The 21,468-nt window shown below is 42.2% G+C and overlaps 2 protein-coding genes across 4 annotated transcripts in view; both read right to left on the minus strand.

Annotated features, from left to right (window-relative positions):
- Nucleotides 1–555: 555 nt before the first annotated feature.
- Nucleotides 556–11,855, minus strand: LOC115023863 (leucine-rich repeat LGI family member 2-like). 3 transcript variants are annotated; one of them, XM_029455179.1, is made up of 9 exons: nucleotides 11,701–11,855; nucleotides 9,315–9,476; nucleotides 9,059–9,097; nucleotides 4,866–4,908; nucleotides 4,289–4,360; nucleotides 3,922–3,993; nucleotides 3,616–3,785; nucleotides 3,263–3,427; nucleotides 556–2,890 (listed from the first exon to the last, which is right to left on the minus strand). In XM_029455179.1, the coding sequence occupies exons 5-9, from the start codon at nucleotides 4,339–4,341 to the stop codon at nucleotides 2,073–2,075; spliced, it is 1,278 nt and encodes a 425-aa protein (XP_029311039.1). In that variant the 5' UTR covers nucleotides 4,342–4,360; nucleotides 4,866–4,908; nucleotides 9,059–9,097; nucleotides 9,315–9,476; nucleotides 11,701–11,855; the 3' UTR covers nucleotides 556–2,072. The 3 variants fall into 3 exon arrangements, with proteins under 3 accessions (XP_029311039.1, XP_029311037.1, XP_029311038.1); XM_029455177.1 differs by having other exon boundaries at nucleotides 4,866–4,937; XM_029455178.1 differs by lacking the exon at nucleotides 4,866–4,908.
- Nucleotides 11,856–19,172: 7,317 nt separating this feature from the next.
- The window catches only part of sepsecs (Sep (O-phosphoserine) tRNA:Sec (selenocysteine) tRNA synthase), a 6,355-nt gene continuing 4,059 nt past the window's right edge, over nucleotides 19,173–21,468 (minus strand). Inside the window, 5 exon segments of the mRNA XM_029455311.1 lie at nucleotides 19,173–21,115; nucleotides 21,118–21,250; nucleotides 21,252–21,286; nucleotides 21,288–21,436; nucleotides 21,439–21,465. Of these exon segments, the coding sequence (XP_029311171.1) occupies nucleotides 20,687–21,115; nucleotides 21,118–21,250; nucleotides 21,252–21,286; nucleotides 21,288–21,436; nucleotides 21,439–21,465 (773 nt within the window). The 3' untranslated portion in view covers nucleotides 19,173–20,686.

Genomic DNA, 21,468 nt, shown 5'->3' on the forward strand with positions numbered 1-21,468 from the left:
GTATAACAATGTTACAGTTAACTTTCACAAACTGAAAACAAAAACACAGACCACACCTGAACCAGACAACACAGTGGAAGCAACCTGTCAATCACAAGGTAGCCCCGCCCTAAAGCAGACCCTGCTTCATCGTCTGTTTTTATATAAAAAAGGGACATCATTTACTAAATGAACATGTGTTGAAGAAGACTTGAAACTACAGATTGAGACAAACCCATCAGGAAAATATTTACTGAGGTAATAAATCAAGAGATGAGCATAAAACATTTCTCATAGACTTCTATACACTCTGACTTCTTGCAGGTTTAAGCCTCTTCTACATTGGCTTCACTTTTCAGACCCGGAAGTTGCTGCTTGGTTGCATCTCATAAACCAAAACAAAGCTAAAAGATGCTAAAACGCTCGATAGAACTGAGGAGGGACTGCAGTCATTGGATAATCTACTTTGTCATTATTATATATCCCTTTCACATTGACTAATTTCATCATAATAAAATATGTATTCTCGCTTTAAGATCCTGATGACCGATGAGTGATAAAACACATCTTACAATCGTACGTTGACACATTTATTTTGATACCCAACTGATTAAATTTACAGTATATTTTGAGTAACATTCAATATGCTTAAAACAAAATCATACAAAAGAATCTGCATGTTGTAAAGCTTTCATATTCCAGTATGCTTTTTACATTTTTAATTACAATAACGTTCACGTAATGAGTAGAAGCACTTTAAGACTTCGGCGTTTGTTAGGTTCATTTAAAAAGAATTTGGCAAACACCCTTTTTTGAATGTCATGCGCTTGCAAGCTGTAGTAACGTTTTATTTTTTAAAAGTAAGTTCAAAGATCCGTTCAGGTTTTGTGTGACAAACAGGTAGTGGCATTGCAGTCCATGTTTTTTGTACATTTTGTAGCTTGTAAGTCAACATTCAGTATTAGTAAGAAGAGAATGACAGACAGAAAAAGCCTCTCAACTTGTGAATATATTTACATCAACATTGTTTCCTTCATTTGTGGACAAATGACATCTTTTTGTCAAATTTATTTGCTTGACTTAATGACTTCTGCGGTGAGGAGCCGTTTCTTTCATTTTTTATATATATATATATTCGAAAAAGAAAAGTCAAATTATGTCAGTAGAACAACAACTGTTGTTATTATTTCAAACGTATAAGTATGTTTATTTCCCTGACATCACTGGAACTCTAAATGGATAAAAAGAGCTTCTATCTTCGTCTGGACTAAAAGGTTATTTCATTCACGTGTTTGTTGAAAAAGGAATTAGCTATATCCAGTCCTGAATATTTCACCTCCTAAAAGAACAAACTGTTTCTTTTTTTTTTTACTGTACGCAGTATAATCTATAGCACCTACAGTAACATTGTCCACCTAACAACTACGCTCTAAGGGTTGGGGTCTCGGGTACGTAATTAAAGGTTTGTGCTTTCAAGACATTCCCTGTACGGAAAAAGCAAAGGGGTGTGATACTTTATCACGGCCAGAGGGAGGCACTCTGGGCCCATCAGAACACAGAACCCAGTGCTGATAAGGCAACAGACTGTACATTACCACAGGTATGAGCGGCATGAGCAACCACACCTGTTACATACCCCAAAAACAGAATTAGTAATATTATTTTTCTCTCAGGTCCTGGTGTGTATTATTTGGGGTATAAAACCATTAACACAGGGGATACTAAACCTATAGATGGATCCAAATAGATCAAATTATATGTCAAATATTTCCACCTTCAGGAATGTTAGCTGGATTTTTAGGAGAATACCAGCCTCCTTGTACAATTGTCCACCCTCTTTGTGAAATGGGAGAGTCTCTGAAAGAGAGACCATGAGAACAGATGGACAAGGCCATTAAGAAAGTCAAGAAACCTTAAAAACTAAAAGGATTCTAAACACCACTTGACCCAGCTCGTATTCGCCACAGAAACTTATGGAGGAATTGATATTTGACAGTTCATTAAGTCTTTTCTGCTCCTTTCTTTTCCATTCACAAATGTATCTTTTCAGTGGAAGACGTTCGATTGCAGGAGGGACAATGAAGCGGAGCCCCTCACAAGCTCAAGTCAATGATGATGTGTTCAAAGATCTGTGTGTTTCCCTTGAAGCTGGAGGTGAAGATGAAGTCCCTGCGGTCAGTGGAAACCACAGTGAAGGAGCGCGGAGCCTGGATGTACACCTCCTTGAAGCGGTCAAAGAGTTTGTTCTCATCATCCCACAGGTAGATCTGCGAGAAGGTGTAATCACTTCCCAACGCCAGATAGTAACGCTCTTTGAAGGAAAACGGCTGGAGGATCATGGAGCCACGTGATGGCAAGGCCTGGACCTCGGCAAACTGTTTGGTACCCCAACGCAGGATTTTGGAGTCACCAATATAGCGCGTCATAGCCAGGTAGAGTTCCTCCTTGATCCGGAAGTGCTTTACAGCTACAACGTCCTCCATGTGAGGGATCTCGCCCTGAAGGACAAACTTCTGGTTGCTCCGACTCCACTGGTAGATCACAGGCACCTGTGAGCGGCTTGCCAAGATAAGGTGGGCCTTCCCATCCAAGTCCAGGAACTCTGCACCTGTGTCGCGGTACCACTCATGCAGCGACTGGTATGAATAAAAGCCCTTATCGTTCCACTTGTAGAGGGTGGACAGGCCGGCTTTTGAACTGTCAGCAATCACAAAGAACCAGTCAGAGCCGATCTGGAATACTTCAATGTCATTGGGCTTGGAGATCTTGGACACCTCAATGTCCTGAAACTTGCTGAACCTGCTTTGGTCCTCATCAAACTTGTAGATGTGGGAACCACCAAAGAGCTGAGCCACGATGACAAACACCTGGTCCTGGATGACAACTGACTTGCAGCCCACAATGGACTGACCTGTAGGGCAGGGAAAAGGAAATAAACAGGCCAATAACATGAGTGTAAAACTCAAACAGGGCCTTCTGAGACAGTGGGGAGACACTACAGGTGAAAGGGGTAAACATACTTACAGAAAACAGCAGTTCATTACTTAAACTAAGGTGATTCATTTTTGTATTACAAGTTTTCTTAAATGTTTTGTTTAAATAAGTATTATCTAATGTTAATGTATGGTGGACTGAGGAGAAATCTACCATAATTAATAGACAAAGTTAGTTAAATGAACAGCTTCATGTGTATTTTGGATGTTTTCTTTCCACTGGTCTGAATGAAGACGCGTTATGGAAGCAAAACATTATGTTAATGTCTCGCCTTAAAGCATCGTCGTACCTGTGATGTTATCATAAGTCCTGAAGTTCATTTCTATGTGGTCCCATTGGAAAACCATACAGCTCTCTGCGCTGGGAGCAGCGATCGTCACGTAGACATCGTTCTTATAGCTGAACGTGTCCACAGACAGAGACTCAGATGCCACGGACTGATGGAGGACGAAATCTGTGGAAACATTCTGAATGTCAAATTCTCATAAACTAAAACATTTCTAAAAGAAAAGCCGCATCATATAGACGACAAACTGAGCAAACTACACTTTGGCTTTTTGCTTTACACTTCTTCAGATGACCCGGTTGAGTTGCCTGATACTGATCCCAGAACTAAGACCAGCTGGCTCAGGTGTTTCTCACCCGTTGAAATGCATTCGTTGTGCAGACTGTTCATATCATTGAGGCGCTTGTCCTTCATGTCCTCTGGTCCAGCACACACGACATCCGACACTGTGGCGTTGGTGTTCTTCAGCCACGTCATCAGCCACTTAGCACGGCAGTCACATTCAAAGGCATTGCCTCGCAGGTCCCTGCAGAAGACAAGTATTGTCAATCATTGCAGAGCAACAGTAGATAGAACGCACCTTAGAAGAAATGCACGGGACCAGGATACATGTTTGACACTGATTATGAAGAAGAAAACATTAAACTGAGGGACACACTTACAGCTCTATCAGTGAGTCCAGGTCAATGAAGACGTCCCTGGGCAACGCTTTAATGTTGTTGTTTGCCAAAGACCTGGAAACAACAGAATGAATCAGGACAGGAAACGGCACCTTTTCAGAATATTACAACTATATTCACATATATTGTGCAGAAGTCAAAGTATGGCATTAAAAACCTTAATATCAGTCTAATATATATCTCCATTAATGTTTGACACGTTCCCCTTAATCCTAATAAAACAGGGAATTATTTAGCATCACTTACTATGGTTCACAATTGCTCCATATTAAAAAATGATAAATAAATAAATATTACAAATGAGACGTTTGAACAATATTCAGGAATGATTTTAGATGTTGCAACATACAAGTGAGTCAAGTCCCTGAGTCCTCTGAACGCATTACTGGATGCAGTCTCCATCTTATTGCTCTCAATGAACCTGTGGGAAATAACAACAGAGCATGTTAGTGATAAGAATCTCATTCACTTAAATAACTACAGGAAAAAACATTGTGTTTTTATTTGCATGTTAGAGTTTTGGCTACTTTGCTTCTATTACATGTCTTCTCATTTGCATATTTAACATAACATTTAACATAACTGTCATTTTGTGTATCAATGTTACATATATTTGCTGAACAAATGTTTAAAATCGTTCATAGAACTCATTGTGAAATGTCAGGATGGAGTATAATAAACCTTAATAAATACAGTATTTTGCTAAATGCAACAATAGTAATAAAGATTTGTAATTATTTTGTTTTAGAAGTTGGTTGTTGGTGAATAAGTGGTGATTCTGTGAGAGTACAAGTTAGACCAGCAGAGGGCCTCATTGACTTGCACTAGAAGACTATTATGGTACGTTAGATTAAAGTGTGCCGTTTAAACTAGTTACAACTGATTCAATTAAAGCCAATAATAGAAGAAACAATAGAAGAACTTACAGATACTCCAGATGTGAAAGGCCTGAGAACGCATCATCTTGTACTGTTGTAAGAGAATTGGAATTCAAAAGCCTGTAATGAATAATAAAATACACTTTAACGGCCAACACAATGCCACGTTTCATGCCTGTGTTGAAGACAAAAAAAGATAGTGAACATGCAGAAACACCTGTGAACAGCTCTTGAATGGATCGTGCATCATCAAACACATCACACAAAATTGATTTTGAGGATCAAACGACTGCAAGGACGACAAAGATTAATGATTATGTTGAGCAAAAACACAACACAACTATGTCTTGGATATGGTGGATTTCTCATTTGATATCAGCAAAATCAGAGCCAAAAAGTAAAGTCAGTGGAAATGTGTGACGCTGACATTTGAAGTCTTAACAAAAATACAGTATTCTATGAGATGTATGGGCAGATATGAGCTAAAAGAAAATACAACATTAAATGATCACCATAGTCTCAACTATAGGTAAAATATTTATTTATTTCAAATATTAATTCGACAATAACTATTTTCTACAACCAATTTACAAGAATCTCTTAATGTATTGTATATCCATCCATCCATCGTCTCCCCCTTATCCAGGGTCGGGTCGCGGGGGCAACAGCTCCAGTAAGGAACCTCAATCTTCCCTTCTCCGGGCCACATCCTCCAGCTCCGACTGGGGGATCCTGAGGCGTTCCCAGGCCAGTGACGAGATATAATCTCTCCACCGAGTCCTGGGTCTTCCCTGGGGTCTCCTCCCAGCTGGACGTGCCTGGAACACCTCCCTAGGGAGGCACCCAGGTGGCATCCTTACTAGATGCCCGAACCACCTCAACTGGCTCCTTTCAACGTAAAAGGAGCAGCGGCTCCACTCCGAGTCTCTCACGGATGGCTGAGCTTCTCACCCTATCTCTAAGGGAGACGCCAGCCACCCGTCTGAGAAAACCCATTTCGGCCGCTTGTACCCGTGATCTCGTTCTTTCGGTCATGACCCAGCCTTCATGACCATAGGTGAGGGTAGGAACGAAGATCGACCAGTAGATTGAGAGCTTTGCATTCTGGCTCAGCTCTCTTTTTGTCACAACGGTGCGGTAAAGCGACTGCAGTACCGCCCCCGCTGCTCCGATTTTCCGGCCAATCTCTCGCTCTATCGTCCCCTCATTCGCGAACAAGACCCCGAGGTACTTGAACTCCTTCACTTAGGGTAAGGGCTCATTCCCTACCCGGAGTAGGCAATCCACCGGTTTCCTGCTGAGAGCCATGGCCTAAGATTTTGAGGTGCTGATCCTCATCCCAACCGCTTCACACTCAGCTGCGAACCGATCCAGTGACTGTTGAAGGTCACAGACCAATGATGCCATAAGGACCACATCATCTGCAAAGAGCAGCGATGAGATCCTCAGGCCACCGAACCGCAACCCCTCTCCTCCACGACTACGCCTCGATATCCTATCCATGAAAATCACGAACAGGATTGGTGATAAAGAGCAGCCCTGGCGGAGGCCAACATTCACTGGGAACGAGTCCGACTTACTGCCGAGTATCCAGACACAACTCTCGCTTTGGGCGTACAGGGATTGGATGGCCCTCAAAAGTGACCCCCTCACCCCATACTCCCGCAGCACCTCCCACAGTATCACCCGGGGGACCCGGTCATACGCCTTCTCCAGATCCACAAAACACATGTACCGGATGGGCGTACTCCCAGGCCCCCTCCAGGATCCTTGCGAGAGTGAAGAGTTGGTCCGTTGTTCCACGACCAGGACGGAATCCGCATTGTTCCTCTTCAATCAGAGGTTCGACTACAGGCCGAACCCTCCTTCCACTACTCTCCGGCGCACACTCTATGGTCACCCTTTTTAAATAGGGGAACCACCACCTCGGTCTGCCACCCCCTAGGCACTGTCCCAGACTTCCACGCAATGTTGACGAGGTGTGTCAACCAAGACAGCCCCTCAACACCCAAAGCCTTCAGCATTTCTGGACGGATCTCATCAACCCCTGCGGCTTTGCAACTGTGGAGTTGTTTGACTACCTCAGTGACTTCCATCAGGGAAATTGACGATGATCCCCCATCAGCTCTGCCTCTACCATAGAGGGCGTGTTAGTCGGATTCAGGAGTTCCTCAAAGTGCTCCTTCCACCGCCTGATAACCTTCTCAGTCAAAGTCAGCAGGGTCCCACCCTTGCTGTACACAGCTTGGATGGTACCTCGCTTCCCCCTCCTGAGGTGCCGGATGGTTTTCCAGAAGCACCTTGGTGCCGACCAAAAGTCCTTCTCCATAGCTTCTCTGAACTTCTCCCATACCCGCTGCTTTGCCTCTGACACGGCAGAGGCTGCCGCCCTTCTAGTCCTTCGGTACCCTGCAACTGTTTCCGGAGTCCTCCCGGATAACATAACCCAGAAGGACTCCTTCTTCAGTCGGACGGCTTCCCTGACCACCGGGGTCTACCACGGTGTTCGAGGGTTACCGCCCCTTGAGGCACTTAAGACCTTGAGACCACAGCTCATCACCGCAGCTTCAGCAATAGAGGTTTTGAACATCGCCCACTCAGGTTCAATGGCCCCAACCTCCACAGGGATGTCTGTAAAGCTCCGCCGGAGGTGTGAGTTGAAGATCCCCAGGACAGGGGCTTCCTCCAGACTTTCCCAGTTCGCACTACCCGTTTGGGTTTACCTGGTCTGTCCAGAGTCTTCCCCCACCCCTTGATCCAACTCACCACCAGATGGTGATCAGTTGACAACTCCGTGTCCAAAACATGCGGCCTCAGATCAGATGATACGATTACAAAATCGATCATTGACCTTTGGCCTAGGGTGCTCTGGTACCACGTGCACTTATGAGCATCTTTATGTTCGAACATGGTGTTTGTTATGGCCATTCCATGGCTAGCACAGAAGTCCAACAACAAACGACCATTCGGGTTTAGATCAGGGAGGCCATTCCTCCCAATCACGCCTCTCCAGGTGTCTCCATCGTTTCCCACGTGGGCGTTGAAGTCTCCCAGCAAGGCTACGGAGTCCCCTACTGGAGCCCCCTGCAGGGCTCCATTCAGGGTCTCCAAGAAGGCCGAATACTCCGAACTGCGGTTTGGGGCATAGGCACAAACAACAGTCACAGTTTCCCCCCCCCCCCATAACCCGAAGGCGTAGGGAGGCGACCCTCTCATCCACTGGGGTAAACTCCAACGTAGCGGCGCTCAGCCGGGGACTTGTGAGTATCCCCACCCCCGTCCGACGCCTCACATCTTGGGCAACTCCGGAGAAGAATAGAGTCCAACTCCTATCCAGGAGTACGGTTCAAGAGCCAAGACTGTGCGTAGATGTAAGCCCCACCAGATCCAACTGGTAGCGCTCCACCTCCCGCACTAGTTCCGGCTCCTTCCCCCACAGAGAGGTGACGTTCCACGTCGACAGAGCCAGCCTCTGCTGCCCGGGTCTGGTCCGTCGAGGTCCCTGACCATCACTGCCACCCGTGGGACAGTGCACCCGACCCCAGCGGTTTTTCCTATGAGTGTTGGGCCCACAGGATGGATGGATGGGAGGCACCACGTAGCTTCTTCGGGCTGTGTCCGACCGGGCTCCGTGGCAAACCCGGCCACCAGGCGCTCGCTGTCGGGCCCTCCCTCTGGGCCTGGCTCCAGACGGGGGCCCCGGGCTTCCTCCGGGCAGGGTCTCTCCTTTCCTTTCCCTTTTTTTTTTTTTTTCATGAAGTCGTTTTGAACCATATTCATTAATTAAATATATTATGTTATAGTATTTATTTTGTTATTTTTTCTATTTATAATTATTTTTATAATTATTTTCTTATTTGTTTTATTTTAAACCTTTGTGTAAATGACTGATTGTGTATGGAGGGGCACATACTTAGTTTTTATATTGATGTCTTATTCTTTGGTACTATGACTGAATTATATTAATAATTAATTAATTAATAATTCAATTCAGCAGCCAACTTCTTCAATTCCAGTCCTACAGGACACATTTATCCTCCCCATAATTATCAGTGTGTACGTCTCATAAGAAGTGTGAACATGTGATCTATTTGGTATTATGAGGTTGTGTGTCCATGGAGATATTGGATGTGAACTCATATCATTTTCACCGAACTAAACGAACCAAAAGAGTTTAAACTTTACACTCAAGGCAAATACTTTAAGCTTTAATGTCTGTAATAAAATCATCCAAAACTTACTTGATTGCGTTTTTCTGGTGGCAAAGAGGGGTCACCATCCTAAAATATGAAAAGAGAGTTGCATAATTAAACTAGAACTTGGACCCAGACCTCCACCAAGGTCCTTTCCATGAGTGAGAACATTGCATGTATGTAATCACATGTAAACATCACGGCCGTGATGTGGATCCACTCAAATATAACATTTAAACTGTTGTAACTTGACTGATAGCTTCATTAGTACTTGTAAAGACAATACTGTGCACAGTCCACTCACTATGAGTTCCCTGTACTTCTTCTTCAGCCCCTGGTGCCGCTCCCTCAGCTGGTTGGCCATCAGCTGATACTGGTCTCTCTCCTGCTGGCAGGTATCCAGCTCCTTGGACAGAATGAGCAGAGCCTCTTTCTTACTCTCCAGCTTCCGTTTACACACCAGGAACTACAACAAACACACAAGGACAGAGCAGAGAGAGGCGGTATTATGGGATGCATGAGGCCAGATTTAAATGCAGACCGTGTGTCAACATAGGTAAATAAAATGCATCCTATTGCTGCTCCAGGTTTTTGCACTCTCCCAAGAAACCTTTGCAAAATCACGCAAAACCTTTTTATTTAGGGTATGACAGCTTCAGTAGCTTGGAAAATAGCGATATGGGGCAATGCATTTGATGAATTTACTGCTGCTGGAACAGGAAACTTTCTGTTGCTGCTGTTACAGAGGTTAGGGTCAGTCGCCCGCTGTCACTCCCAAAATCCTGGGGGCCATTCTTGCTCCTCGGTCACAGCTTTTGTTTGGGGCATTCTGAGATTTCTTGGGGCATCTTTACCCTCCTTAATTTGTGACACTGTCGAGCTTCACGTGTTAATTCCAGGACCACAGTTTGAAACCTCCATATATCGTATCACCAACTGTATCATCCAGCTTCTTGGCTTTATAGTTTCCAACTGGGACGGAAATCACTCTACTGTGCAAATGATACCAACCCCAGCCAGTTCCCTACAGGTGGAAAAACACACACTGGAGTTTAACGTGTAGATAAGACGCAGCAGACGCAGCAGAGCAAACCTTGATAGCCGTCAGACCAGCTCATAACCAAATTAAATAGCAGCTGCTGCCACGGAGCTGAATGTGCAGTGTGTGTAGTCGAGCTTGTAGTGTGGTGTGTAGCTAATCTCTTCTTTAAAGCTGCAACTAATACTTATCTATGGTTTATAAAACATTGAAGAATAGTGAACATGCTCATAACAGTTCTCTTAAACTCAAGGTGATGATATTACTGTTTTCTGTCAGGACCAGAGGTGGAATGTAACTAAGTACATTTACTCAAGTACTGCACTTAAGTACAATTTTGATGTAGTTTACTTGATACTTTTCAAGCCATTTTCTACATCGACTACATTTCAGAAAGGAATATTGTACTTTTACTGCACCACAATTAACTGACAGATTTATTTACTAGTTACTTTACAAATGAAGATTTATGCACAGAAAAACACATGCAAAGTTTAAATATAAACGCAACGTTTTTTGATAATTGTTTGTCATTTTTCATGCAAAAACATTTTGGGGTTCCAGCTTCTCAAATGTTAAGATTTGCTGGTTTTCCTTTTAATCATTTTATTGTTTTAAAAATAATAATTATTGTGAGGTTTGTACTGTTAGTTGGAAGAAACAAACATTGTGAGGTGTCACTTTTTACAAATCAAACAATCAATCAATTAATGGAAAAACGTAATCAGCAGATTAAACTTTAATGAAAAAATAATTAGTCTGATTCAAAATAGTAAAAAATACACTCCACCTCAACCAACATCATTAAAATCATGCTTTTACATTATTGCACGAGTAATAAAAATCTAATTATACAATATATAATAGTGTAACAGTCTGCATTGAGTTCTTTTACTTTGTATAATTACATACTTTTACTCATGTACAATGCAGTATTTTTACAGTGTGGTGTTGCTACTTTTTGTTTTGGTCTCTCTCTGGTTGAAAGATAGTATCAGTTGAAAACGGCATTTTAAAATAAATATATTAATATTGGTGCCTTTTGTGTTCCATGCTCAAGTTGTTCAATAAAAGAAAGTTGTAAATATTTTCCTTTCTTTTTATTCATCAAGCAATGTTGTATTTTAGCAGTATATTGAAAGCAGCAGAAAACTGAGAAGGCTTCACTTTAATATCCGTTTATTTATCGCAGGTAAGTTAATATCGTTATCGCGTTATTCAACAATGTTATCTCACATCACATATTGTTCTCACATTGTGCAGCCATAAAAATGTGCCTACGTGTTCATACAAATCTATTTATCTATTTAATGAGTCGAATCCTATTCTTAATAGATTTGAATACATTTATTCAAGCAATGTTATCAAGTAGATGCAGCCCCACAGGTGTCACATCAGGCGCGTGCAGCCGTGTTTGGAGGCTGCTTCCCAACCCAAAGGCTCGTGCTGGCAGGCGGCCTGACAGAAGAACATGTTTACCTCTTCGTCCATCTTTAGCCAGCCTGTCTAGCAAAAGATGGTGTTTCTATGTGACGTTAAACAGCTCCTCGGTGTATTAACACAACGAAGCTCGGTCCATATGGACAAGGGAGCTTCAGTAAAATCATCCCGCCCCTGCCACAGCTGTTCACGCTCTTCCTCACGCACTCACCTCGCTCACGAGCCCCTGCCAGTCACTTTCGCTCCTCTTGGAAGACTGCATTATTATCCCGAATAATGAAACAACACGCCAGGATACAGGCTGCCTGTCTGCCTCTCCCCCGTTTGTTGATCCGGCTACGATGTCACTTTTTTTGGCTCTGCTGTCAAGTCGCGCGGAATGAGGGTGGAAAAAAAGTAGACTTCCGGTAGTGGAAAATAAAATGATGGTTGCAGAAAATGGGTTTTGAGCAATAATTCTGATGATAATGTATCACTATTCAATATGTAACACTGGACTGCATAGTTTTATAAAATTAAACTAAACTGGAGCAGAATTATCAAACAAAACGTAAATTAAAGGTTTCCTTCAGAATAAAAGTAAGAGCACAAATATTGTGATCATATTTTGGAGAAAGATAAGTCAGACATTTAAATGAAATACAAATATTACAAATAAGGGATATTAACATATTAGGTGCATTGATAGGGGAGAAATTATCCTTGAGCGATAAACATAAAACACATATTTCTAAAACATATTTATTTGGATACTCAAGTTTAAATGTGGTTTATTTATCCATACCTAACACATACAGGAGGCACTGATGGAAATATTGAATAACAGAGATAGAGAAACAGATGAATGCTTTATTTTGAATTACCTGGTGTCTTGATTTGATAGAACACATCTTTCTATCAAACATCATGTAGCCTGTCCATTTCAACAAAAATATGATTTGCATTCTTGAGTAGAACCTTTTTTATTAAAATAATTGTATATTGAGAGTAACTAAACGCCCAAACCACTCTTTCTTTCAGATGAAAATCTATGTATATGGGTATTTAGTGTTTGACATTTTCATTTTAGTGCAAAGAATTTGTCCAGTCGTTGTAGTTGTGGGGGAACGTAAGTACTTACTATCTCCACTAGAGGGAGGCAGAGATTATTCAAAGCTGCATCTCAGCTGGCTTCTCTTCTCTTATGTATATTAACCCTCCTATTGTGTTCGTTTCTCCCCCCTTACTTTGGTGTTCCCGGTCAAATTTGACCAATCTGTTTTAACAGCTCTTACATCAACACAAAAACCCTTAATCATCACCAAATTTGATCTAACACCCTTTTAAACGGTAAACAATGTCTCAGACTACTGGTTTACATGAATAAATGCACTAAATATATAAAGAATATACATTGAAAATAAAAAAGATGTAATGTAATTAACATTTATTGTAAAAAAAAACTAAACAAAACAGAGACCAAAATTGATAGAACATCAGAACATAAAAAAAACGAACACGAACACACGCACACACACACGCACACACACACACACGCACACGCACACACACACACACACACACGCACACACACACACACACACACACACACACACACACACACACACACACACACACACACACACACACACACACATACACACAGGTTTTACAGTTTCAGGATCAAACTAAACGGAGTAAGCCTACTTTATGTAAAATGCTGTGCACCCTGAAGAATATAGTTCTGTACAAATGAATACTTAATGTGTAAATATTTAAAGACATTGAACATTGTGCAATATAATGTCAGTCAGCAGCTTCAGTACAAAAGAGTTTGGTTTAGTGGAACCCTTTTGTTCAAGCACTGTCACAACTTTTATGTATTTATTTATTTATACATTTACAAGGCCGGGGGATAAATGAACCTTCCTCCTTAATAGTTCCCACTTTAGTTTGTATGTGTGCTGTCAGTTCAGCTGGCAGGATTACTACACAGATGTGGCAATGAATGTAAACTTAAAATAATTTCTAGATCTTGACAAGTTGTTTTGATCATAAAGTAAAATACTATATTGTTCAGTTCCAGACAGCTGTGACTAAATGTTTAGTAGCTACACTGTGATCTGAAAGTTGTAATGTGTAAATGATAAACTGAGGCATAATATTGTTGACATTGAACTTATTTTTCTTAAGAAATGTCAGGTTGTTCATAATGTTTTGTAAAAAGATAGTTCATTAAATGTGAACATTTTCAGAATGTACTCGTATGCACTAAAGCAAAGGGACATTTATTTTCATTATTTACAGGTTATTGTGCCGTGATTTTACTGCATGTGGCCCCTGAACTCAAATGAGTTGGACACCTGTTCTGAAGGTTGAGAAAAGTAACTTAAGTAACTGGAATTCATATTTTTTAAATTTGAATGAATACCTCATTAGCATAATTTGGAACTATGTGTATTACTACAAAGGCATCGGAACTTTAGAACAGGACATTAGAATGAGCTATGACATACAATTCTAGAACTCATATCACAAGTTCAGGCTGCTTGTGCCCATTTGTCACTTTAACTTGGACGATCGGACAGAGAACATCATTACTTCTCAACTCCACAAACTTCTTAACAAACTCAACTGATCACTTCAACTGATTGAACAAATCTCCTGTGATTCAGGTAAGTCCCTGTTTATTTCTCCCTCATGTAGAAAGTGTGTGAGAACTTGATTTGTCAAATTTACGATGTGCAATATGCAGATGTGTTTACATGAACAGCTAACATCAACTAATGTTTGTGAACGCCCTAGATAACTTATTTTCATAATGCTAAATATGTCTGTTAGCTGTGTAAATATCTAATCACTCAGGAAACTGGAAGTGTATACCATCTCATACTTGGAGCCGAGTTTCGACCCTAACCCTAATGATCATTAGCATGTTATTTCATTTAGTTGGCTACATTTATCTCTTTTCAAAGAAAAGTAACAGATGGATGAGTTCCTTCTCAGCTGGGATGAAACAACCTTTGATTAACTGCATGTATCTTAATTCCACAGCATGAGAGACACAAGCTCAACTTGTGAACCAACTTCACCAACTCTCCCTCCTGGTGTCATGAAGGTGCAGCCAGCACCATGTAGACTCGTTAGCTGGTGGGATGAGGAGACCATGCAGCCACGTGATGAACCAACTTCACCAACTCTCCCTCATGGTATCATGTTGGTGAAGAGAGCAACACCCAAAACTGTTAGGTGGTGGGATGAGGAGAACGTGCAGCCACGTGCTACACCAACCTCACCAACTCTCCCTCATGGTATCATGTTGGTGAAGATGAGCAACACCTAAAACCGTTAGGTGGTGGGATGAGGAGAACGTGCAGCCACGTGCTGCACCAACCTCACCAACTCTCCCTCCTGGTGTCATGAAGGTGCAGCCAGCACCATGTAGACTCCTTAGCTGGTGGGATGAGGAGACCATGCAGCCACTTGATGAACCAACTTCATCAACTCTCCCTCCTGGTGTCATGAAGGTGCAGCCAGCACCATGTAGACTCCTTAGCTGGTGGGATGAGGAGACCATGCAGCCACTTGATGAACCAACTTCATCAACTCTCCCTCCTGGTGTCATGAAGGTGCAGCCAGCACCATGTAGACTCCTTAGCTGGTGGGATGAGGAGACCATGCAGCCACTTGATGAACCAACTTCATCAACTCTCCCTCCTGGTGTCATGAAGGTGCAGCCAGCACCATGTAGACTCCTTAGCTGGTGGGATGAGGAGACCATGCAGCCACTTGATGAACCAACTTCATCAACTCTCCCTCCTGGTGTCATGAAGGTGCAGCCAGCACCATGTAGACTCCTTAGCTGGTGGGATGAGGAGACCATGCAGCCACTTGATGAACCAACTTCATCAACTCTCCCTCCTGGTGTCATGAAGGTGCAGCCAGCACCATGTAGACTCCTTAGCTGGTGGGATGAGGAGACCATGCAGCCACTTGATGAACCAACTTCATCAACTCTCCCTCCTGGTGTCATGAAGGTGCAGCCAGCACCATGTAGACTTGTTAGCTGCTGGGATGAGGAGACCGTGCAGCCACGTGATGAACCAACTTCACCAACTCTCTCTCCTGGTGTCATGAAGGTGCAGCCAGCACCATGTAGACTTGTTAGCTGCTGGGATGAGGAGACCGTGCAGCCACGTGAAGCTAGGTGAGATGATTTCCTTTAACAATGTCAGATAGAGGAGAGAATAGAGAAGAGGGGCCATCATTAGAGCAGATAAGGAAGCCGTATAATTTTAATAACCCTAACCCTAATCATCATTAGCATGTTATTTCATTTAGTTGGCTACATTTATCTCTTTTCAAAGAAAAGTAACAGATGGATGAGTTCCTCCTCAGCTGGGATGAAACAACCTTTGATTAACTGCATGTATCTTAATTCCACAGCATGGATAACACAAGCACAACTTGGGAACCAACATCACCAACTCTCCCTCCTGGTGTCATCATGGTGCAGCCAGCACCACCTGAATGCTGCACGCCGTGGACTGAGGAGAACGTGCAGCCACGTGAAGCTAGGTGAGATGATTTCCTTTAACAATGTCAGATAGAGGAGAGAATAGAGAAGAGGGGCCATCATTAGAGCAGATAAGGGAACCGTATAATAACTGTATGCATGTTTCCAGCCCATTGGCTGTCCTTTCCAACGACAGTCCAGTGGATCCCCCCATGGAGGTAGAGAGAGTAGCCACTCCACCTGAAAGCTCACCTGAGGAATGTAGCGTGGAAGAGGAGCACCCTGCAGTCACTGCCTCCACAGATGGTAAAAGAATGCTCACCCCCACTGTCTGAATTGTTAAGGTCTCTCACATTGTTGTTGATTCTAACATGGACAGCAGAATCATTAAAATGTCCTTTTGATTTTCAGACGACACAAAGCAAGAGCGGGAGAAGAGCAACAAAAAGAAAAACTTCTTCAAGCGCTTCCTCTCATGGGCCAAAAGAACATTCTGCAGCTGCGGCTGCGGCTGTGTAGACTAGTGCGTAGAGTGTGTAGACCCTCACCTCACTTGACGTAAAGAACAAATATGATGTCTGTGGTCACAACGGCGTCTGCTGGAGAGCGGTTTAGCTGGGGTTAAGACCCCTGGACAGAATCAAGTAGTCAGTGCCACAATGCATGCTGGGACCCTTGTTTTGTCTTTGTCTTTTCCAACACAACATAATTTCTGTCAAATGTTGTATTGGTACTATGTTGTTTATCCTGTACACACGACATCTATTGCACGTCTGTCCGTCCTGGGAGAGGGATCCCTCCTCAGTTGCTCTCCCCAAGGTTTCTTCCATTTTTCCCCCTTTAATTTTGGGGTTTCTTTTAGGAAGTTTTTCCTTGTGCGATGCGAGGGTCTAAGGACAGAGTGTGTCGTAACCTGTACAGTCTGTAAAGCACACTGAGACAAATGTAGAATTTGTGATGTGGGGCTATACAAATAAATTTGATTTGATTTGATTTTGGATCTTTAGTAGAAGGCTCGGTCTGGGTTTACGAGGAGCAACGTTGGGCTGATCCAGAGCAGAGTCGAGTGACGGAGCGACAGGTGAAGTGCAGCAAGTGAACTGTTTCAGTTTGCCTGAAGACGCCGAGTGATTCTCTCTTCCGTCAGTCCCTGTTCAGGAGCCACTCTCCTGTCCACAGCCAGCCAACTGTGGACAGGGGACTTCCATAATCGGCGCCTGAACAAGGACCGACAGACCAGAGAATTCTCAAGCCACAGTTTATTGCCTTTTCCCTCTTCACTCAACTCCGCATTGGATTAGCACAGTGTCCTCCTTGTCACCCGGACCAACCAAGAGGTCCCGACCAGGAGACCATTACACTGACTACTGCACTCAGTCTGATATCCAGCCCAGTTAATCCCGACTCTCCGAAGCACAGCTCCGTTACTACACCCAACTGCCACAACATCACTAGAAGTTCACTATGTCACTGTGTGAGGTGCTCTGCCCTCTATAGTATTGTATTGTATTGTATTGTATTGTATTGTTTCTTGTATTCTTGAACATCTCAATAAAAAATGTTCTTGCATTTAAGGCATTGAATCTGTCAATTCAAATGTGTTACACTTTAGTGTTGAAACTGTTGAAATAATATGTCTACATAGTTAGTTACTATTATTACTGCACTCACTATAATGTTGATTGAGACCAAGATGACATGCTAAATAGTAATAATAGATAATTACAGGAGTAAAAAGCAAATGTATTATTCTTGGCTGGTAAGAAACCTGTCTGGCCAATAAATGATTTCAGCTACCAGCCACAAAGTTAGTTTTGATTCGAGACTTAGAGAGATGCCAGATAGTGGCCATAAATAAACGGGACATATTCGGTGGTGCAGCTTTCTCTTGGGAACACTTCTGTTCAGATGTAAAGTAAAGGAGGTGACATTGGTGATATAGATCAGTTTTTAAGCAAAGGGAGAGAGGATTAAACTCACACCAAGAAATCAGTAAAGCAGTGGGGGGAAAACAGTTAATAAATGTTTGTGGAGCTCAGGGGAATGAAAAGTTACAGTTGATCTACATCTCTGCAGGAGGAACTTTGTGATATGACATTGAGGAAGACTTTATTCTTCATCATTTTTAAATCAGCTGGATTTACTGGTGCTCCTGGAGGTTTCGTATGAATCCCAACATGTTTTCAGGGAATGATTTCTTCCTGCCATCCAACTTCTGCACCAACTCTGGTGGAAACTATGATGACAAACGTTTGTTAGTTATACTTAGCGATGAGGTTCAGGAATACAAACTAGTTGGGTTTTGTTGCAGTCACCTCATCTTTCCACTATTTGAAGGATCCATCACCAGAACATTTCTCCTGTGAAGAAATTCATTCCTGCTCAGCATTTCGATTGTTTTTCAGTCTAGAAACCAGAAATCAACTTTGAATGTGCACAGCTGTGAAAGGCCTTTTAATAATATTTGGTCCTTCAGGTAAAAGGTTGAAATATTGTGTTACTAAATAATATTCATTATGACATCAAATAACCTATGAATATGGATTATGAATAAGAGTAAGGCTACATGTGTGTGCTTCTCTTACGCAGTCACACTGATTATTTTACAATTCTGAAATACCCACCTGCTGCATCCTTAAACTGTGTATAACAATGTTACAGTTAACTTTCACAAACTGAAAACAAAAACACAGACCACACCTGAACCAGACAACACAGTGGAAGCAACCTGTCAATCACAAGGTAGCCCCGCCCTAAAGCAGACCCTGCTTCATCGTCTGTTTTTATATAAAAAAGGGACATCATTTACTAAATGAACATGTGTTGAAGAAGACTTGAAACTACAGATTGAGACAAACCCATCAGGAAAATATTTACTGAGGTAATAAATCAAGAGATGAGCATAAAAAATTTCTCATACACTTCTATACACTCTGACTTCTTGCAGGTTTAAGCCTCTTCTACATTGGCTTCACTTTTCAGACCCGGAAGTTGCATCTCATAAACCAAAACAAAGCTAAAAGATGCTAAAACGCTCGATAGAACTGAGGAGGGACTGCAGTCATTGGATAATCTACTTTGTCATTATTATATATCCCTTTCACATTGACTAATTTCATCATAATAAAATATGTATTCTCGCTTTAAGATCCTGATGACCGATGAGTGATAAAACACATCTTACAATCGTACGTTGACACATTTATTTTGATACCCAACTGATTAAATTTACAGTATATTTTGAGTAACATTCAATATGCTTAAAACAAAATCATACAAAAGAATCTGCATGTTGTAAAGCTTTCATATTCCAGTATGCTTTTTACATTTTTAATTACAATAACGTTCACGTAATGAGTAGAAGCACTTTAAGACTTCGGCGTTTGTTAGGTTCATTTAAAAAGAATTTGGCAAACACCCTTTTTTGAATGTCATGCGCTTGCAAGCTGTAGTAACGTTTTATTTTTTAAAAGTAAGTTCAAAGATCCGTTCAGGTTTTGTGTGACAAACAGGTAGTGGCATTGCAGTCCATGTTTTTTGTACATTTTGTAGCTTGTAAGTCAACATTCAGTATTAGTAAGAAGAGAATGACAGACAGAAAAAGCCTCTCAACTTGTGAATATATTTACATCAACATTGTTTCCTTCATTTGTGGACAAATGACATCTTTTGTCAAATTTATTTGCTTGACTTAATGACTTCTGCGGTGAGGAGCCGTTTTTTTCATTTTTTATATATATATATATTCGAAAAAGAAAAGTCAAATTATGTCAGTAGAACAACAACTGTTGTTATTATTTCAAACGTATAAGTATGTTTATTTCCCTGACATCACTGGAACTCTAAATGGATAAAAAGAGCTTCTATCTTCGTCTGGACTAAAAGGTTATTTCATTCACGTGTTTGTTGAAAAAGGAATTAGCTATATCCAGTCCTGAATATTTCACCTCCTAAAAGAACAAACTGTTTCTTTTCTTTTTACTGTACGCAGTATAATCTATAGCACCTACAGTAACATTGTCCACCTAACAACTACGCTCTAAGGGTTGGGGTCTCGGGTACGTAATTAAAGGTTTGTGCTTTCAAGACATTCCCTGTACGGAAAAAGCAAAGGGGTGTGATACTTTATCACGGCCAGAGGGAGGCACTCTGGGCCCATCAGAACACAGAACCCAGTGCTGATAAGGCAACAAACTGTACATTACCACAGGTATGAGCGGCATGAGCAACCACACCCGTTACATGCCCCAAAAACAGAATTAGTAATATTATTTTTCTCTCAGGTCCTGGTGTGTATTATTTGGGGTATAAAACCATTAACACAGGGGATACTAAACCTATAGATGGATCCAAATAGATCAAATTATACGTCAAATCTTTCCACCCTCAGGAATGTTAGCTGGTTTTTAGGAGAATACCAGCCTCCTTGTACAATTGTCCACCCTCTTAGTGAAATGGGAGAGTCTCTGAAAGAGAGACCATGAGAACAGATGGACAAGGCCATTAAGAAAGTCAAGAAACCTTAAAAACTAAAAGGATTCTAAACACCACTTGACCCAGCTCGTATTCGCCACAGAAACTTATGGAGGAATTGATATTTGACAGTTCATTAAGTCTTTTCTGCTCCTTTCTTTTCCATTCACAAATGTATCTTTTCAGTGGAAGACGTTCGATTGCAGGAGGGACAATGAAGCGGAGCCCCTCACAAGCTCAAGTCAATGATGATGTGTTCAAAGATCTGTGTGCTTCCCTTGAAGCTGGAGGTGAAGATGAAGTCCCTGCGGTCAGTGGAAACCACAGTGAAGGAGCGCGGAGCCTGGATGTACACCTCCTTGAAGCGGTCAAAGAGTTTGTTCTCATCATCCCACAGGTAGATCTGCGAGAAGGTGTAATCACTTCCCAACGCCAGATAGTAACGCTCTTTGAAGGAAAACGGCTGGAGGATCATGGAGCCTCGTGATGGCAAGGCCTGGACCTCGGCAAACTGTTTTGGTACCCCAACGCAGGATTTTGGAGTCACAATATAGCGCGTCATAGCCAGGTAGAGTTCCTCCTTGATCCGGAAGTGCTTTACAGCTACAACGTCCTCCATGTGAGGGATCCTCGCCCTGAAGGACAAACTTCTGGTTGCTTCCGACTCCACTGGTAGATCACAGGCACCTGTGAGCGGCTTGCCAAGATAAGGTGGGCCTTCCCATCCAAGTCCAGGAACTCTGCATCTGTGTCGCGGTACCACTCATGCAGCGACTGGTATGAATAAAAGCCCTACGTTCCACTTGTAGAGGGTGGACAGGCCGGCTTTTTGAACTGTCAGCAATCACAAAGAACCAGTCAGAGCCGATCTGGAATACTTCAATGTCATTGGGCTTGGAGATCTTGGACACCTCAATGTCCTGAAACTTGCTGAACCTGCTTTGGTCCTCATCAAACTTGTAGATGTGGGAACCACCAAGAGCTGAGCCACGATGACAAACACCGGTCCTA

The sequence above is a fragment of the Cottoperca gobio genome, chromosome 18 (assembly GCF_900634415.1).
Source record: "Cottoperca gobio chromosome 18, fCotGob3.1, whole genome shotgun sequence".
Classification (NCBI taxonomy): domain Eukaryota; kingdom Metazoa; phylum Chordata; class Actinopteri; order Perciformes; family Bovichtidae; genus Cottoperca; species Cottoperca gobio.

What these genes read in the sequence shown, in the direction of transcription:
- LOC115023863 (XM_029455177.1), bottom strand. Translation starts at nt 9,096, where the DNA reads ATGGTGACCCCTCTTTGCCACCAGAAAAACGCAATCAA. An exon ending in CTTTCACATCTGGAGTATCT is followed by an intron (nt 4,361 to 4,865) that starts GTAAGTTCTTCT and finishes TATTTCCCACAG; the next exon opens with GTTCATTGAGAGCAATAAGA. An exon ending in GACTTATGATAACATCACAG is followed by an intron (nt 2,891 to 3,262) that starts GTACGACGATGC and finishes CCTGCCCTACAG; the next exon opens with GTCAGTCCATTGTGGGCTGC.